This window comes from Melitaea cinxia, chromosome 13 (genome assembly GCF_905220565.1).
Source record: "Melitaea cinxia chromosome 13, ilMelCinx1.1, whole genome shotgun sequence".
NCBI lineage: Eukaryota > Metazoa > Arthropoda > Insecta > Lepidoptera > Nymphalidae > Melitaea > Melitaea cinxia.
In genome coordinates, this window is record NC_059406.1 from 1810745 (window position 1) to 1829731 (window position 18987).

General features: G+C 36.5%; 1 protein-coding gene across 1 annotated transcript in view; it reads left to right on the forward strand.

Annotated features, from left to right (window-relative positions):
- The window catches only part of LOC123658979 (arrestin domain-containing protein 17-like), a 41347-nt gene that overhangs the window by 8310 nt on the left and 14050 nt on the right, over window positions 1–18987 (forward strand). Inside the window, exons 2-6 of the mRNA XM_045594267.1 lie at window positions 2847–2999; window positions 4228–4436; window positions 6440–6622; window positions 7798–7983; window positions 8608–8827. Coding sequence (XP_045450223.1) covers window positions 2847–2999; window positions 4228–4436; window positions 6440–6622; window positions 7798–7983; window positions 8608–8827 — 951 coding nt within the window. The remainder of the gene's footprint in view (window positions 1–2846; window positions 3000–4227; window positions 4437–6439; window positions 6623–7797; window positions 7984–8607; window positions 8828–18987) is intronic.

Consider the following 18987-nt stretch of genomic DNA (forward strand, 5'->3'; position numbering starts at 1 on the left):
TGCCTCCAAGCACGCTCTGCACAGGGGGCTGTCTGTAACACCTAGATTGTGTAAGTGCTTATTAAGCAAGGCATGTCCGGTAAGAGCCCCGACCAGTAGTCGGAGCTGGGCTCTTTCATAACCGCGAAGTTTGTGGGACAATCCTGGGTTGATCGTCGGAAGAGCTTCCTTGGTCTGCCTGCAGGTAGTTAGGTTTGTCCAATATTCTTGGTGCATTACCTTGGTGTTGTGTCGCAGCTGGCTGCGCAGCCATCCGAAAGGCAGAGGCAGAATGGGTTCGGGTCCGTGGACCCTCATCTCCGATCCATTCCTCGCCAGTCGGTCGGCCGCGTCGTTACCTCGCGATCCACTGTGTCCCTTTATCCATTGAAGCGTAGTGGCGTTTGTTTCACTTACCTTCGTCAGAGCTCGATGGCACTCGTATATTAGCCCTGATGTCATAATGTCGCTCTGTAGGGCTTGCAAGACCGATCTGCTATCGGAAAGTATACGGATTGGAAAACCCTGTACCTCTCTAGATTTGATCGCTGTTGCTGCCATTATGATTCCCATGCATTCCGCCTGGAAGACGGTGTTGTGGATTCCTAATGGTGATGAGATGTGGATATTCAGGTCTTCTGAGTAGACCCCAGAACCTATACCTGTTGATGTTTTCGACCCGTCTGTGAAGATTCTTAACTCTCTAGGGTTGAGGCCTTCACCTGGGTCTTCGTGTAATTGTATTCTGTATTTTTTGTCGAATACGTACTGTTTGGGTATCCTGTCGGTAACCGCTTCGACGAGCGGTTCCCTGTTTGCCAGTTCGCCAAGTATTCCTGTGTGTGCTACCTTTACGTTCCTCCACAGGTTTAGCTTCCTGAGTCTTACCGCAGCCGCTCCCACCTCCTGTTGGATAAACAGGCGGCAACATAATTAGGCGATATTAGTTGTTCAATCTTTTCGTTTAATTAATATTAATATTAACACATCTCAATTGTGTTAATGATTATAGATTTACATGTATATATGCAATATTATATTTATTTTATAATAATAATAATAATAAATACTCTTTATTGTACACTACAAAGAAATGTTACAAAAAGGGATACATACGAAGAAAGATGTACAAAGGCGGTCTTATCGCTAAGAGCGATTTCTTCCAGACAACCTTAGGGTATAAGGACAGGGCATATAAAATGAGAAGCGGTGGGGAAGTGTACAAATAGTTGATAAAGAATTGGCATGGAGTTTACAAGCTATATGATATAAAAATAAGTAAATATACAACATATAACACATGCAATACATATACACACATAATACATATATATACACATATAATACACATATACAGGGTTACTTGTAAAACACCAGCATCCTCGCAGGACAAGATAGCTTATATTATGTACAACAACATTTGTTCTACGACTTTTGACATAACTCAATACATTAATTTAAAATGATTTTTTAAGTTTTTATTGTACTGTCCTGACATTTGTAAGTCTATGTTTCATTGATTCATTCATTGTCGAAAGGACGACGCGACGCTCGCGCGCGCTTGCACTGCTAATAATAATAATAAATAACACTTACTCTGCCCGATAATTCTAGTTAATAAAATAATTCTAGTTAATAATATAAATTGCTTGGTGGGTTTGTAGGCAGTATCACAATATGTATGTCGCAGTGACTAGGTAAATGTGTATGTACAAAGAGCAACACGGATGTGTATGTAGATTAGCTATCTGAATTCTGAAAATCCAAAATATGTGAAAATTATTAACGTAGCTAATTATTATTCTTTAACGTTTACTAAGTTTAATTAAACCAATTTAATATTCAATATTGGTAGCTAGGTATAATTCACTTTTCATTGTGTAATGCAGGCGTATTTAAAAAGTGGAATTAGCATGTTTACAATAATTAAAATATAAAAAATAATTGACAATAAAATAATATTTACAAAATAAATTCCTATTACCTCTACATCGCGTAGATAGCGTTCAAAATAGTCACCATCACAACCAACACACAGATCACACCTAAAAATCAGCTGTTCACTAACACGTACAAACACTTCCGAATTAGTTTTAATTTTATTGAACGCACAAATTATTTTGTCAATGAGCATGTCACCGCTCGTAATTTCGCGATCACACCATTGTTTTAATGTGTCCCCATAAATAAAAGTCCATTGGTGTAATATCCAATCCATCGACCGGTAACATTGTCTCACGGCTCGGTGTAGGTAAGTTCAGATACCTAGCTGCATATTGCCGACAGGCTTCCGATACATTGTCATCACACCTAGCCAGCATCCTCACCATTTCCGTGTATTCGACATTAGAATAGCGGTACGCCATGGTTATAAAATAACTTTAGTACAGATACAATACATCGATCGATACGAGTAAAAGAAATACGAGTGGCACACAAAATCATATGACGCGGGCGCATCAAAGTCGCCGCGCCGACTGCTTCGGCTAGCGAAATAGTTCAAGTTCAAGGGCGCTAGCGCTGCTCCGGCCCTTCCTTCCCCCCTCGCATTCACACCCGCAAGTAGTAACTGTTTACCTAATATTTGGGATGCGCGTAGAGTTTATAACATTCAAACGGAAAATTAAATTAATATTTTTTTTGTATGAAAATAAAATCTAATAAATTTTCAAAAGTCGTAGAACAAATGTTGTTACTTATGATATTAGCTATCTTGTCCTGCAAGGATGCTGGTGTTTTACAAATAACCCTGTATATATATATATACACATAATTATACATTTATATAAACACTACATATACATTACTTCATACATACACCATATATACTACATACACAAATACTACATAATATATTTATATTTCAGGTATTTATGTCATATTTAATGGATATTGTAAAGTTCACTGGACAACAACAGAAACTCGTAGAGTCAATAACAGAAATGTTACCCACACTAAAAGCCATGACTCTTATGAGGAATATATCAATCAAAAAATTTATCTAGTTGGGTCTGAGTCAGGTATACATATATTTTATCTATTCTAATCTTTTTTTTGTATGACTAGGTTAGCAAACAAGCATACAGTCCACCTGATGGTAAGTAATTACAGTAGCTTATAGACCAACCACACCACTAGCATTGCAAGCTCATGACCGATCCTACCCTTAACCCTCCCCCCAGGAGCTCTGGCCACCTTACTAATCTTAATAAAAATTATAAATAATTAAATGTTATCAAAAGTTAATCATCTTTTTTTAAGTAACATTTATAATATACATTTATAATATATATAATATAACATATAATAGCATCTAAAAGTATAAATTCTATTCCAATATTTTTTAGTTTTGTGCACCATCTACTTCCTATTATTTTTGTAAAATGTAAATACTTTGAGGATATGTTGGTACTGCGGTCACAGCACTGGCTATTGCGCTGGTAGTCGTGGGTTACGTCCCCGCACATGATAAACATTAGGCATACAAATGTATGCCTTGGTCTTAGTGTTTGTGCTATTGTATTTTATGTGTTTACCCCACACGGGAGAAAATCCTAGTGGGGACTGTTGAGTGTCAAGCAATTATATCTTTATATTAGCTGGGCCAGTTTTGAAATATAACAAAAAAGTAATTGTTCAGTTCCCAGAGTTATAAAATAAATAAATTAAAATTAAAAGTAGCCTAAGTTATTCATTACTACATCAGCTATCTGCCAGTGAAACTCGTTAAAATCGGTCCAATCGTTTCTGAGATTAACTGGAACAAAGAGAAGGACAGACAAAAATTGCAAAAAATGTTATTTTGGTATATGTACCATGTATACATCCTTATGCATTTAGTAAAAAGCGGTTATTTTAATATTACAAACAGACACTCCAATTGTATTTATTTGTATAGATATCTATCTTCTGTATGTTACTTACTAGATTTTTATATTGTACTATGTGTTACTACAATCATATATATTAATACGCTAAGGTAGTAAGGCTAAGTGTTTGCCTCCCTTTTTAGAAAAAACCTCACAATTACTCAACATAAATTACATATCATTTTATAGATAATTGCATGCTCTACTGGCATGCACAACTAAAAAAATTAAATTATTTAAAAAGGAAGTTTATGTATGCTTTAAGAAGAAGGAAGGCTATTATTTTCCTCAAATTAACGCGGGTAAAGCCATGGGGCCCAGCTATTTGTTTAGTTATTGACGAAATGTTTTACTGAGATTAGTGACTTGGTATTTTCAGGGGAGCATCACATTCAACCCGGCAACTATGAGTATCCTTTCACATTCAGAGTACCTGATAACTGTCCCTCGTCATTTGAAGGAGACTATGGTCGCATTAGATACAAGATCAAAGCGATTGTAGACAGAGCATTTAAGTTTGATCAAGAAAAGAAGGTCGCCATCCGTGTTTGGGCTCCACTGGATCTAAATATGAATCCTTATTGTAGAGTTAGTGCTTATTTTTTGTCTTATAACATACACACACAGATGTCTGTTCCTACAGTAAGCAACTTAATGCTTGTGTTATAGGTAACAGCCGACTGGTATAGCAAATTTTTTAAGTCTTTTTTTGACAATTATACATAGAAATGATACATATCTATAATATATATAAACGCGAAAGGTCATTCATCACGAAATCTCCGAAACTATAACACCTACAAACTTGAAATTTGGCAGGTAGGCTCCTTATAAGACGTAGGCATCCGCTAAGAACGGATTTTACGAAACTCGACCCCTAAGGGGGTGAAATGGGGGTTGCAAGTTTGTATGAACGTCCTATGATTTTGAAGTAAGAGACTTGAAATTTAAAATGTATGCTCTATAGATGATGAGAAGGTGTTCAAATAATGCATTGTAATCTATAATATATATAAAAGCGAAAGATCACTCACTCATCACGAAATCTTCGAAACTATAACAGCTAAAAACTTGAAATTTGGCAAGTAGGTTCCTTATAGGGCGTAAATATCCGCTAAGAGCTGATTTTATGAAACTCGATCATTAAAGGGATAAAACGGGGTTTGGAAGTTTGTATGAAAGTCCTATATTTTTGAAGTAAGAGACTTGAAATTTAAAATGTATGCTCTATAGATGGTAGAAAGGTGACCAAATAATGTATCTTTAGAAATCAACTCTCTTTTGGAGTCAAAACGGGGGATGGTAGGTTGACACACTCATCACGAAACCTCCGAAACTATAACAGCTACAAACTTGAAATTTGGCAGGTAGGTTAATAGGTGGCATAGTTATGGGGCGTAAACATCCGCTAAGAACTGATTTTACGAAAACCGACTCCTAAGGGGATAAAACGGGGGTCGGAAGTTTGTATGAAAGTCTTATGTTTTTGAAGTAAGAGACTTGAAATTTAAAATATATGCTATAGATGGTGAGCAGGTGTCCAAATAATGCATCGTAATCCATATATATAAAAGAGAAAGGTCACTGACTCACTCATCACGAGAACTCAAAAACCGCTGGATGGTCTATCCATCCAGGTTGGACAAAGATAAAGTTTGGTAGGGATGTAGATTATAGTTAGTAGACGTCCGCTAAGAACGGATTTTACGATATTGCATCGCTAAGGGCGTTTAATTGGGGTTGATAGTTTGTATGAAACATATACAGCCTGAAAATAAAACCAAAAATGTGGTGTATAGAGAGGTTTTATAAAAATAACTATTAAATTATACTAAATTGTGCCTTTTAAAAAGTTACTCAGTTTGATAAGCATTTCAAGTGACTGAAATAAAAAAAATTATTTGCGTTAAACATCTTAATAGTAATACATATCTTCATAACCACGAGGACGTTATCGCGGGCAACAGTTGGTGTATTATAAACAAAGTCCTCAAAAGTGTATGTGATCGATTCGCTCAAAATTTACTGAACGGATTTTCATGCGGTTTCACCATTGTAGAGGGCTCAACCATTGGCAAGAGGAAGGTTTACGGAACGGCTAAGCCGATTTTGATGAGAGTTTCACTGGAAGTTTGCCGGCAAAACTTCGTGACACACTAATTTCAACGCGGGCGAAGCCGCGGGCACAGCTAGTATAAACAAATAAATACAAATATTAACCCAAACTCTGGTGGGAATCAAAATCTTACAACCCGTGAAGCAGAAAACGGGGCCACCAAAAACTGCGCCACCGGCCTAGTTGACTTATTATTATTTACTTTCTTTACTTTCAAAACACGTTATTTTATATAATAGCTAGTTAGCTGACCAGACAAAACCAGAACGTTGCTCTGCTATATAGATAGGTACACCGTTATCACCTAGGGGTATAAAAATTGTTTACAACCAATTCTCAGATCCACCAGATATGCACAATTTTTTTTATAAGAATCGTTCAAGCCATTTTGGAGGAGTTTAATTAACCCCATGACACAGACATGAAACAAGGCAGAAAAATGTTTGCCAGTAATTATTATATTTTTCATAAACAGGAATCAATAGAAATGGATTTTGACTCGAACTACTACTGTTGCTGCTTCAGTTCCGGATCAACAAACACAGTTGTGAATGTACCGGTGTCAGGCTTCTGTCCCGGTCAGAAGATACCCATCGAAGTTACCTGCATGAATAAGGGAACAGTGATAGTTGGTAGCGTTAAATTTCGAATGAAAAAGGTGAGCAATCTATTTCAATAAAAGTAAATCACCAAAATGCATATATATATATGTATGTAGTGTTGTGTATTTGTGTGTGCTGCGGAAGGGGACAGGGTCCCCGACCTCACCCATGAGCTCTGGCTAACTTAACACAGGAAAACAACACTATTAAACAGCAGTGTTTTGTAACTGTGATCTTCTGTACGGTAGGTACCTTACAGAAACGAGGTACTTCTCCAGTTGGGCTGCTCCAGATTTTGAGCAGGATATTTCTGACTCTGCCATTCTGCAACAAATCTACAAAATATATCACAATTTGTTTAATATGATTACTTCACTATACGAGGTTATGTACACGCAGTACATAGGTAACATAGTCTTGTAGTATTTTGATAAAATGCTACATTATGTTATATCTAACAAAAATTTCGTCCTTGACTACATTATCCCTCACACACACATTATGTTGTTGTACACGGGCTATTTTCCGCAACTCGACGTCTTGATGCGCCTTTTTTGCGTGATCGGCTGGTGGGCACTATTCGTGCCAGCCAAGCTCCTTGAGGAAGCCTAGCAGACCCTTCACGTTGCCGACGACTTCCTGGAGCAACCTCGGTGTCCCAAGGTGTAGTGCCCTGTAGTTCGCCACACCACCGCATTCCAGCAGGATATGTGAGGCCGTTTCCTCTGCCTCCAGGCACGCTCTGCACAGGGGGCTGTCTGTAACACCTAGATTGTGTAAGTGCTTGTTAAGCAAGGCATGTCCCGTAAGCGCCCCGACCAGTAGTCGGAGCTGGGCTCTTCCATAACCGCGAAGTTTGCGGGACAATCCTGGGTTGATCGTCGGAAGAGCTTCCTTGGTCTGCCTGCAGGTAGTTAGGTTTGTCCAATATTCTTGGTGCATTACCTTGGTGTTGTGTCGCAGCTGGCTGCGCAGCCATCCGAATGGCAGAGGCAGAATGGGTTCGGGTCCGTGGACCCTCATCTCCGATCCATTCCTCGCCAGTCGGTCGGCCGCGTCATTGCCTCGCGATCCACTGTGTCCCTTTATCCATTGAAGGGTAATGGTGTTTGTTTCACTTACCTTCGTCAGAGCTCGATGGCACTCGTATATTAGCCCTCACACACACATTAATAGTTTATACAAACTAGATCTCTTTTAATAATTATATTAAAATTGTGTGACATTTTAGGACGTACTTTTTATTGCCACAAATAATCCCGGCACTCGGTCAGACTCGGATGTCCTCGTGGAGATTAAGAAAGGCCCCATACCAGCCAACACTACTCGCAACTGGTCGCTCGAGATGGAAGTTCCCGCTCTGGATGTTTATAATCTATCTGCATGCAGCTACATACGTTTAAGTTATAAGCTTGAGGTTTGTGATTACAGTTTACTCACAATTCAGCCTCTAACACCACTGCTATCATAGGCCTTTTTCACCATGTATGAGATGGATCAGAGCTTAATCTATCACGCTATCCCATTGTTTTTCGGAAGATATATTATTAACAATTGTTTAATATCATATTACGAGTGCTGTAAAGGACTCACTATAGACCGCGCCACGGTCGCTTAGACCGAATATAAAATCATCATATCAAAAAATTTCGATCTAGCTGGTACATCGTTCCATAGTTTGATTGGTTAAAGCACCGACACGGTAAGTAGGAGATGCAGGTTCGATCCCCGCTGGAACGGTCGATTTTTGATATGATATTAAAAAATTGTTTAGATTTTCCTAATGATATATTATTCCCTATTATGAGTAACAATCGCTCTGAGGTGTATATGATAGCAACCGGGACTGACACCTTAACGTGCTATAACGTGTACTTAAATACAAAAATAAATTGGTATTTGGACAAATGCAAATGACCATCACAAGCGGGAATCGAACTGGCAAAATGCTTATATTTAGGCACCTACACGGCAAAAGCACCACTACACCAGAGTGGTTGTTAAATAAATAATATTATAGAAATTTTTGCTCATATTTCAGGTTGTGGTATCTCCCAGTGGATGTCACCGTAACTCTGAAGAGTCAAAGCAGATAATACTTGGAACAGTTCCTTTAGTGGGCTACCAGGATACTGTACCTAATCCATTATGGGACCAGATGCCGCAACATATTGAAACAATGTCTCAACAACCTCATAACAGTTCTTACCCCTACCCTAATACTGATACAAATGTACCCCATGCCAATGCTCCTTATCCAGATAATCCACCTCCTTATCCTGGAAATAATCTTCCTTACCCTGGTGGTCAAAATGTTATACCTGATAAAGAAGGATCAGGGAAAGGAACGGTAGGTGTCATTGGCTTTACAATTCCGGGTGGCAATGTGAACAATGCGCCTTTTACAGGGCCCAATTCAGCTCTTACAAGCTCGGTAAGTGTAAAAAATTAAACCCAAATATAAAAAAAAAATTGCTTCTTAGATTTTTTTAGTTTACTGAGTCATGTTCTTTGTTGTAATATTTTAATGTTTTAATTTAGGATCATTAATTTATGATTTTGTTACATATTTTTATTATTTATTATTTTTTTTTAGCCTGTCTCTGGTAATCCCTACAGCGCTGCAAGCGCACCAGTACTTGAAATGGTGGACACTGAAAAAAGTAAGTACATTTATATTCCATATAAATGTTTATTTATTTATTATCTTTAAAAAAAAGAACAAAAATACCAGAAGTAAAATAAATAAGAATCCTCATATTACCAGAAAAGCAGCCATTAAATAATTAATGTTATATATATATATATATGTTGTTTCTTCACGGGCTATTCTCCGCAACTCGACGTCTTTATATATATATATATATATATATATATATATATATATATATATATATATATATATATATATAACTTTTTTTTTTAATAGAATAATGATGTTGTCTTATTACAGAGAAAGAAAAAGAGTGAGATATTCTTAAGCAGTACTTTTTACACAAACATGGATCCGAATAAGAATCAATGGACGAACAAAATTTCAAAGAAACGTTTTTTTAAAGTTCAAACAAGTAATAAGTGTTAGGTTAGTAATTTGTAATCTGAAAATTTCTGAAATAATCACAGATGTTTCACATTGTCTGTATGTGCCTTCTATAATACAGTATGAAATACGAGAGATTTGACTTATTTGAGATACAAGTGTCAAATACAGATACAAGATACATATTTCCATCTTGTATCTAAAATATTTTCTTAAAATTCATACCCACTTCGATATTTACTCTATGTAAACTTAAATACCAGCCAGGTCTAGGAACCAGGCTTAGTAAACGCTTTATTGGAACTATTGTATGTCTGTTCCTATGTAATCTACTTAAATGCAAATTAGGTTAAGTTGATTCAATATTTACTCATTCTAATTATCTCACAAAACTATTGCTAGTATGTGAACTCAATGCATTTATTATTGTGATCTACTGTATATATTTTTATTATACATTGTATGAATAAATAAAAAATTATACTAAGATAGTATTGCATAAAAATCTGGCTTTTTGGCCCATTATTTTGAAACATTTAATAATTGAAATTTAAGCTTATATTACTTAGTCAATATTGTTACTTAATATACCATTATATTATATACAGCAATTTATAAGGTGACATGCATTTTTAGAAGTTTTTAAGCTTGTGATTTAAACACAAACATATTTGTGTACAAGTTAATGTATAGGAAACAAATCTCTTTTGATAAGTGTTAAACATGACATAACTTATATACTTTCTAAAACATATTGTTTTTGTTTATGTTATGGAATTTTACATTTATGGGTTGAAATTTAGAATCGCTTAGCACTAATTTAAGGGCGAAAAGGGGTGAGGGGGATTGGGGAGTCCCCCTCAACCCACCCATACCACTCGAAATAACAGGCAATGCATCATCAAAAGCGAAGAGCTTCCGTAGCGCCACAGATGTCACGGAACGCCGATGAACGGTTTAATTTTGAGGTTATGTCTATGGGATTTCTTTTTTCTTTTCAAGAACAGTGTACCTGTGTAATACACAGGTACACTGGGGGGGTTTAGAGTGACTCCCCCATCCCCCTCACCCCTTTTCACCCTTAAATTCGTGCCAAACGAGTCAAAATCCAACCCCACTTATGTTCAATGGTGCCATGTTATTGTGGAGATTTATGATCTATTTTTTGTATACAATTTTTTATGTCATTCTACATAAGTGCCTCTTATTTTATGAACTTTATTATATTCTTATAAAGATATATAATAATAAGGGAGATGAATATAATTCATCTATAAAATCTATTCTTGTTGTCTATATCTTATTCTTACAAAGGTTTATTGTTGCATTTTACTATGTATAAGGATCATGTTAAATAAAACTTGTACTATTTTTTTATTATTCAATGTTTGTTTGTATTATTTTTTATGTAATACCAACACATGAGGAAATTATTAACATCAGGTCGACACTGAGTCGGGAGGTGCGGGTTCCCTCTGGAACGGTCGATATTTATGATATGATATTTAAAAAAAAAATGTTTATTCTATGTTACCAATAATTTTGTGTCTGTGTATTAAATGTTTTTCGTAAAAAATGCTTTTTATTTAACACAAAACAATACATATAATAAAAAATTTAACCACTTACTACAGTTTTCCATAGATCATTAGGGAGAAGCCTTCTTGTGAAGCTCAAAACAGCGGATAGCAGAACAGTTTGCTCTCGCTCTCAGATCCGATAAGAAGTTGAGAATTTTTATGGACAGCTGTACTCGTCGAGCGCACGCAAGCCTGCGAGTTGAGACTCCGAAGATCCACAGGCAACATTTGTTGCGCCATTGTTTAGAGTGTATCCCGAACTTCGAAGAAGATGAGATTAGTGCAGCGCTCGGACAACTTAAAAACGGGAGGGCCCCGGGGGATGACGGAGTTACGACTGAGCTCCTTAAAGCCGCAGGGCGAGCAAGCCTTGGCAAGACATTTTAACGCCGTCATCCACCGAGGTACCACGCAGGAGGCGTGGTCCGGGAGTATGGTGGTGCTGTTCTTTAAGAGAAGCGATAAGTCTGTTGAAGAATTACAGATCGATCTCACTTCTGAGCCACGTCTATAAGCTGTTTTCAAGGGTTGTTACGAATCTTCTCGCTAGAAGACTCGACGAATTCCAACCACCAGAGCAAGCTAGGTTTCGAAATGGCTACAGCACCGTAGACCACATCCATTTTGTTCGGCAGATTATGCAAAAGACAGAAGAATATAATCAGCCGCTGTGTATGGCATTTGTGGACTACGAGAAAGCCTTCGACTCTGTTTAGACCTGGGCCGTCCTGGACTCTCTGCAGAGATGTCATAACGACTGGCGATATATCGAGGTACTGAGATGTATCTACAACGCGGCGACGATGACCGTTCATAACCAGGACCAGAGAACAAAACCCATTTTCCTGCGGGTTGGGGTAAGACGGGGAGATGTAATATCACCGAAACTGCTCACCACTACGCTGGTCGTATTGTCATTCTGTCGTTAAGACCTTGGATTGGGGGGAACGACGTCAACTTCAACGGCTAATACATCTCTCACCTTCGTTTCGCCGATGATATCGTCATTTTTGCGGAGACGTTGATGATAGATGAGCTAGGCCAAATGTTGGCCGGCCTAAACAAGTCCTTCCGATATGATGTTGTCTCGATATGAACTTGCACCAAAACGATAGTTATGTTTAACAACCAAGTTATACCGAGACCAGTATCGGTCGATGGTACCCTACTCGAATTTGTTCAGGATTATATTTACCTAGGCCATACCATTCAACTAGTCGTAGAGTCTTCACTTCGAATGATGGATGTGTTGTGTAACAAAGACAGAATAGCATTCTGTCTCTTTTTCTATCACATGTACGTAACTCATTTATTTTTTAAAATATCCAATTACAATGAAACGTCACTCAACCGGCGTTCACAGTGCGCACCGCACCACGTGATCGCACACATCGATAGCAGTGATGTACAGCGCCATTGACGTGAACGAAAAGTTATGACACTCATACTAATCTCTCAAGTCTCACCATTGAAATTAAGCTTAATTGCATTACCTGTATATTGGACCGTGGCTCATATTTCCTTTGATATATATGTATATTCATACATACATATATAGGCAGTGAGAGATGCTGGTCAGCCGTGGCCTCTTTTTGGGAGGAGGTCACAGCTTTATTAGGGGGAGGTAGAGGGCCAGCGCGTAGCCGACATCCATGCGGACCCACGCTGCAGGAGACGACCAGGAAAAAGAAGACGCTAATGTGCGCTTCTTCACCCTCCGCAATAGAGTAAGAGCAAAGCACCATCCGTCGCACTCGCCACCGGGCTAATTGAGCATAAGAGCACTCACGGGGCCCGAGCTGATGTGTGTATTTCAAGAACAAATTTTTATTTTATCACAAAAGAAACAGAACTAAAACTACTAGATGAGTGAAGACAGATTATGAAATTAATAAATATATAAAAAAAAACTCAAGAACATCCCATTTACCACCACCATCACTACTTCAGTCTATCGCAGTTCACTGCTCGACACAGGCCTCCACAAGTTCGCGCCCGAAATTTTGGCGCGAACTCATGTGTTTTGCTCATAGTCACCACGTTGGGCAGGCGGGTTGGTTACTGCAGGGCTAGCTTGGTCGCACCGAAGACGCCCGCTGTCCATCTTCAGCCTGTGCATTTCAAAGCCAGCAGTTGGATGGTTATCCCGCCATCGGTCGGTTTTTTAAGTTCCAAGGTGGTAGTGAAACTTTATTATCCCTTAGTCGCCTCTTACGACATCCACGGGAAGAGAGAGGGTGGCTATATTCTTTACTGCCGTAACCACACAGCAGATCCATACCATTTACAATATTTATCAACCCTATCAAAGTTAACGAAACCAAGCAGTTCGTTAGGTGAAAGTGTTTTGTATATAATAATAATAATAAGCGTTTATTTCAGACGTGAACATCCATAGTGTATTAGTGTGTTAGTAACAATATTTACTTATAATCTATGTTAGTTATTGTTAGTTAGATGATAAATTAAAAAAAAAAAAAATCATTTTAGTTGGCCCGTCATTGTTTCTATCCAGTAGTACTTTTGAATAGAACAATCAGGGCGAGCCGTGATTATCCTCAGAATGCTGTTGTTGCTGGCCCTCATGCGCCGCAGCAGAAACGATGCTTTTTTACGCATACCTTTGGTACTTTAATTATATAGATATATGCTTACATTTTACAGAAAGTGCCACCTCTAAATTTATATCAAACAAATGTCAGTTTCGATCTTCTTTGGCATGGAGTAGCCATGCCACAGAACATATATACCCTAAACGGGAGCCATGCGAAGTTTATATCACTCAAAAGTATAGAGATATATATCATTTTGATCTTAGGATATATATCACTCATTTAGCTCTTCAGCTCATTTAGCTCAGTGAAATAATTTTATAATGCAACCAAAATGAAACCTTGTGCTGTCATAAAAAAAATACTTTTTCGCTTGTTCAAAGCAAGACGATTGAGTCTATGACCTTGTGAAATATGAATCGAAAAGATACAGAGCCATAGCTAACTATCTCTCTCTTTCGCATGATAAACGCCATCGTCCGATCGAGATGCTCACTAGCTCAGTCTCGTTTACTCCCGCTCAGTACGTCAGTCTCTCGAAAATGAATCTAAGCCTAGTGAGCTGGAGATATATTTGAAACGCAAGTGAGTTGATGAGAGACTAGCTCACTTGAAAAGATATGTTTCATTTGTATCACTCACTCATGAGTTACCCAAGTCCATAGATTATACACTTATATACTGGTAACCCAAGTCTAGCATGGAGCTTAAGGGGCCTACTCAAAGCACTGCCTGCAGGGCCCTGCTTGCAGTGCCACTGCCGATCGTATTGTATGTATGCATGCAGGGCCGATATTTTAATTGTTCACCCTGTCGCAGGGCCGCAGTGTCGTTCTGCCAGCCCGACACACGATCTCCCCACTCCGTAAACTGCAATCAGGGACATGTGTAGCTCAGTCGGGCCGATTTAGACCACCATTTTGTTTACGTCGGTACATTGCGACGTTTGTCTACTTAATTTGACCTGGGGTTTGTCTTGTCAGTGGTTGTCATTTAGCAATTAATCAGTTAGTTGGTGGTTAGTTGCTTTGGTTTTATTATATTATTTGTTTGGCTCTGTTTTCTTCAAGAAAAATGAGCCAGCGAGAAAAAGACGTGTGGAGGGACGTAATCTAATTGTATAGGGATTTGCCATGTCTTTGGAAAACTAACCACGATCATTATCATAACAAAGATATGCGGTCGCAGGCTATGTCGCTTTTACATGAAAAATATAAAACTTTTTTACACCAGTGCTTCCTTTTTTTCTTTTGAACGCTACAAGTACTCAATACAGTCAAACCCAATGCTATTTTTTGGTGTTTGAATAATGTAGGAGCCATTTATAAAAAGTGACGAATTTAGGCAAGGACAAAGAGAACACAAGCGAACACGACAACGTATGCCGCGTAAATGATTTGCAGTGCTTTGTGGAGCAACATCCTCTGCGGCAGTAACTGCAAGCAGGCCCTGCAGGCAGTGCTTTGAGTAGGCCCCTTTAGAGAACCTACCCCACCCCAGCCTGCAAAATAATGATATTTGTAATCAAAAAAATACTAATTGATAGATTTTGAATTGCTCAATTCAACTACGTTGTCCTTTTAAATTGCTCACCTCAAATTATTTAATTAAAAATCTTTTTTTTTTTTTTAAATCAAATATTTTCAAACTCCTATATCTTTTGATGTATACAATATTTTAAATTGCTCAAGGTGTTAAAAAAACTGCTCAAGTTGCATTTATAATTGCTCAAGTATAGTTTGGAGATCCACTTCCCTTAATTTTTAAATAAATATAAATAGTTTGAACAAATAAAATAATGATATTTGTAAAAAAAAAATGCTAATCGATACATTTTCAATAGCTCAATTCAACTACGTTGTCCTTTTAAATTGCTCACCTCAAATTATTTAATTAAAAATCAAAAAAGTCGTTGAAAAATATTCTTTTATCAATATTTTCAAACTCCTGTATCTTTTGATGTATACAATATTTTAAATTGCTCAACGTGTTAAATAACTGCTCAAGTTACATTTATAATTGCTCAAGTTCAGTTTGGAACTATAAAATCTGGCTTATTAAGAATATCCGCAATTTTTTTGGCTTCCCATCATTGTCTATGCGCATCCGCAGCGCTCACCTTGTCTTATGATATAAAAGTTAAATTTGTTCGAACTTTATATATTTATTTAAAAATTAAGGAAAGTGGAGCTGTTCCAAACTGAACTTGAGCAATTATAAATGTAACTTGAGCAGTTATTTAACACGTTGAGCAATTTAAAATATTGTATACATCAAAAGATACAGGAGTTTGAAAATATTGATAAAAGAATATTTTTCAACGACTTTTTTGATTTTTAATTAAATAATTTGAGGTGAGCAATTTAAAAGGACAACGTAGTTGAATTGAGCTATTGAAAATCTATCGATTAGTATCTTTTTTATTACGAATATCCGCAATTTTTTGGCTTCGCATCATTGTCTATGCGCACGCGCAGCGTACACCTGTCTTATAATATAAACGTTAAATTTGTTTAAACTATTTATATTTATTTAAAAATTAAGGGAAGTGGGTCTGTTCAATACTATACTTGAGCAATTATAAATGCAACTTGAGCAGTTCTTTAACACGTTGAGCAATTTAAAATATTGTATACATCAAAAGATATAGGAGTTTGAAAATATTGATAAAAGAATATTTTTCCACGACTTTTTTGATTTTTAATTAAATAATTTGAGGTGAGCAATTTAAAAGGACAACGTAGTTGAATTGAGCTATTGAAAATGTATCGATTAGCATTTTTTTTTACAAATATCATTATTTTATTTGTTCAAACTATTTATATTTATTTAAAAATTAAGGGAAGTGGATCTGTTCCAAACTATACTTGAGCAATTATAAATGCAACTTGAGCAGTTTTTTAAGACTTTGAACAATTTAAAATATTGTATACATCAAAAGATATAGGAGTTTGAAAATATTTGATTTAAAAAAAAAAAATTGATTTTTAATTAAATAATTTGAGGTGAGCAATTTAAAAGGACAACGTAGTTGAATTGAGCAATTTAAAATCTATCAATTAGTATTTTTTTGATTACAAATATCATTATTTTGCAGGCTGGGGTGAGGTAGGTGCTTAGAGACTAGAGATTGACTAGAGAGAAGAAGAACCATCGCTGTAGAAAATAGTGTCCCGGAAATATCGACGAAATAGCGTTACGCTGCGATCGCTAAATTGTGTCAATAAAAGCGCGGGCTGTTGTGCGCTAATTTGAAATTATATATTATATAAATGTTTAATCCGATCATTTTACTAGACATTCGAAGATGCATAACTTCCCAACAAGCTAGCTAATGTGCAGCTATGAATTAATAACGTATGAGATATTACCTTTAGTAGGTACTTTAAATAACGATTATTGACGCAAATTGTTTTCAGTCTATTTTTCCTCTCAGATGCTAAACCACTTTTACATCCACGCACAATACAATATTCCACCATTTTTTTCTGTTTCTTTTTTTCAAAAATTAAAAAATTACGGAGCACGATTATTTTCTCACCAATGCCGCAAACAAAATTTGTACAATGACCAATGTACATTATTCAATTAACTTCATCTACTTCACTCTACTGTTTGACAGGCGGGCTAATACTCTGTACGTAGCGATCGTTCTCCTCTCCTTCTCCATAGAGTAGAATAAATATTAAATCCTTCTCTCCAAGCTCCATGTTCTTTGGTTATGATGACATAATAATACGCGTTTTGTTTTTAAACTTGTTGATAAAACCTTTGGATAAAACCATTCCACGCTAGCTAGACAAGAATTTAGTACTTCCTGGACTGCACAAATTCCAATATCCATACGTAAACTTTATGAATTAAGTAAATTTAAAATGGGTTTCGACGAAGGCCAAATAATTTTAGATAGTCCAAATGGAACATATTTCTCCGGTCAGACGATTCGTGGGAAACTTATTTTTCAACAAGACACCGTGAAAACATTTCGAGGTAAAAATTTATATGCCGGCTTGTAATTTTAGTCGTATATTTGAAAATTTCTATCTTAAACAAACTACTTTTTTATAGATCAAAGTAAACTACTTATACACACTATATAAAGTGACGATTTTAATGTGCTTGAAACATAGATGCACAGTGCTTCTGAATCATACATAAATATAAATCAAGAAGAAAGAATTTGTTTATTTATATAATTTTGTAGATAAAAGTAAACAGTATTAGAGACTCTTTACTTAAATGCTAGTTTTACTGCAGTAATTCAGATCCTTTTCCTACGTGGGGAAAGATGCCTATACAGGCTGTGAGATGTTGTAGGTTGCATCAATTAATGAATAATTGCTGCAGTAAATGATATTAATAAGATAATGTATTAATTTTATACTGTGTGTGTAGTATTTTACTTCAAGCTATCCATTTTTCCAATATCAAGTAAAGTTCAAAGTTAACATTTTGTCTATATGTTGAAATATTAATAAATTTGTACGTTTATTGACCAGTCATTTATATTTCAGGTATCTACGTTATGTTTAAAGGTTATTGTAAAGTTCACTGGACTACGAGAGAATCTCATAGGGTTAATGGCAGAACTGTTACTCGGACAAAAAGCCATGACTCATATGAGGAATATGTCAATGAAAAAATATATCTAGTTGGGTCTGAATCAGGTATATTTATAGCACATATATTTATTTTTTAATACTAGCCCGTTGGCGCAGTTTGTAGTGACCCTGCTTTCTGCTCCGAGGGTTGTGGGTTCGATTCCCACCCCGAGTCTGGGTGTAATATAAATATTTATTTATATATTTATATATGTATTATTTATAAGTATGTTTATCGAAAAAAAAAAAAAATGTAGCTATATACCAGTCGGCTGTTACCTATAACACAAGCATTAAGTTGCTTACTTTAGGAACAGACGACCGTGTGTGTGTTGTGTAGATATTTATTTATATTTATTTTAATACAACTAGGGTGGCAAACAAGTATACAGCCCACTTGAAGGTAAGTGGTTAAAGTAGCTTTTGGGACACCTGTAACACCAAAAGCATTGTAAGCACGTTGTTAACCCTACCCCTGACCCTCCCCAAAATCTTTGGCCACCTCACTCACCATAAGTACACACAAGTAATGTTACTTGAGATTAATCGAGAGTGAATCTCAAGTTTCCGAATAACTACAATTCTTAATTAAAGTGCATCATGATAAATAAAACTTGGTATCAAAATGATAACAAAGATACACATTAC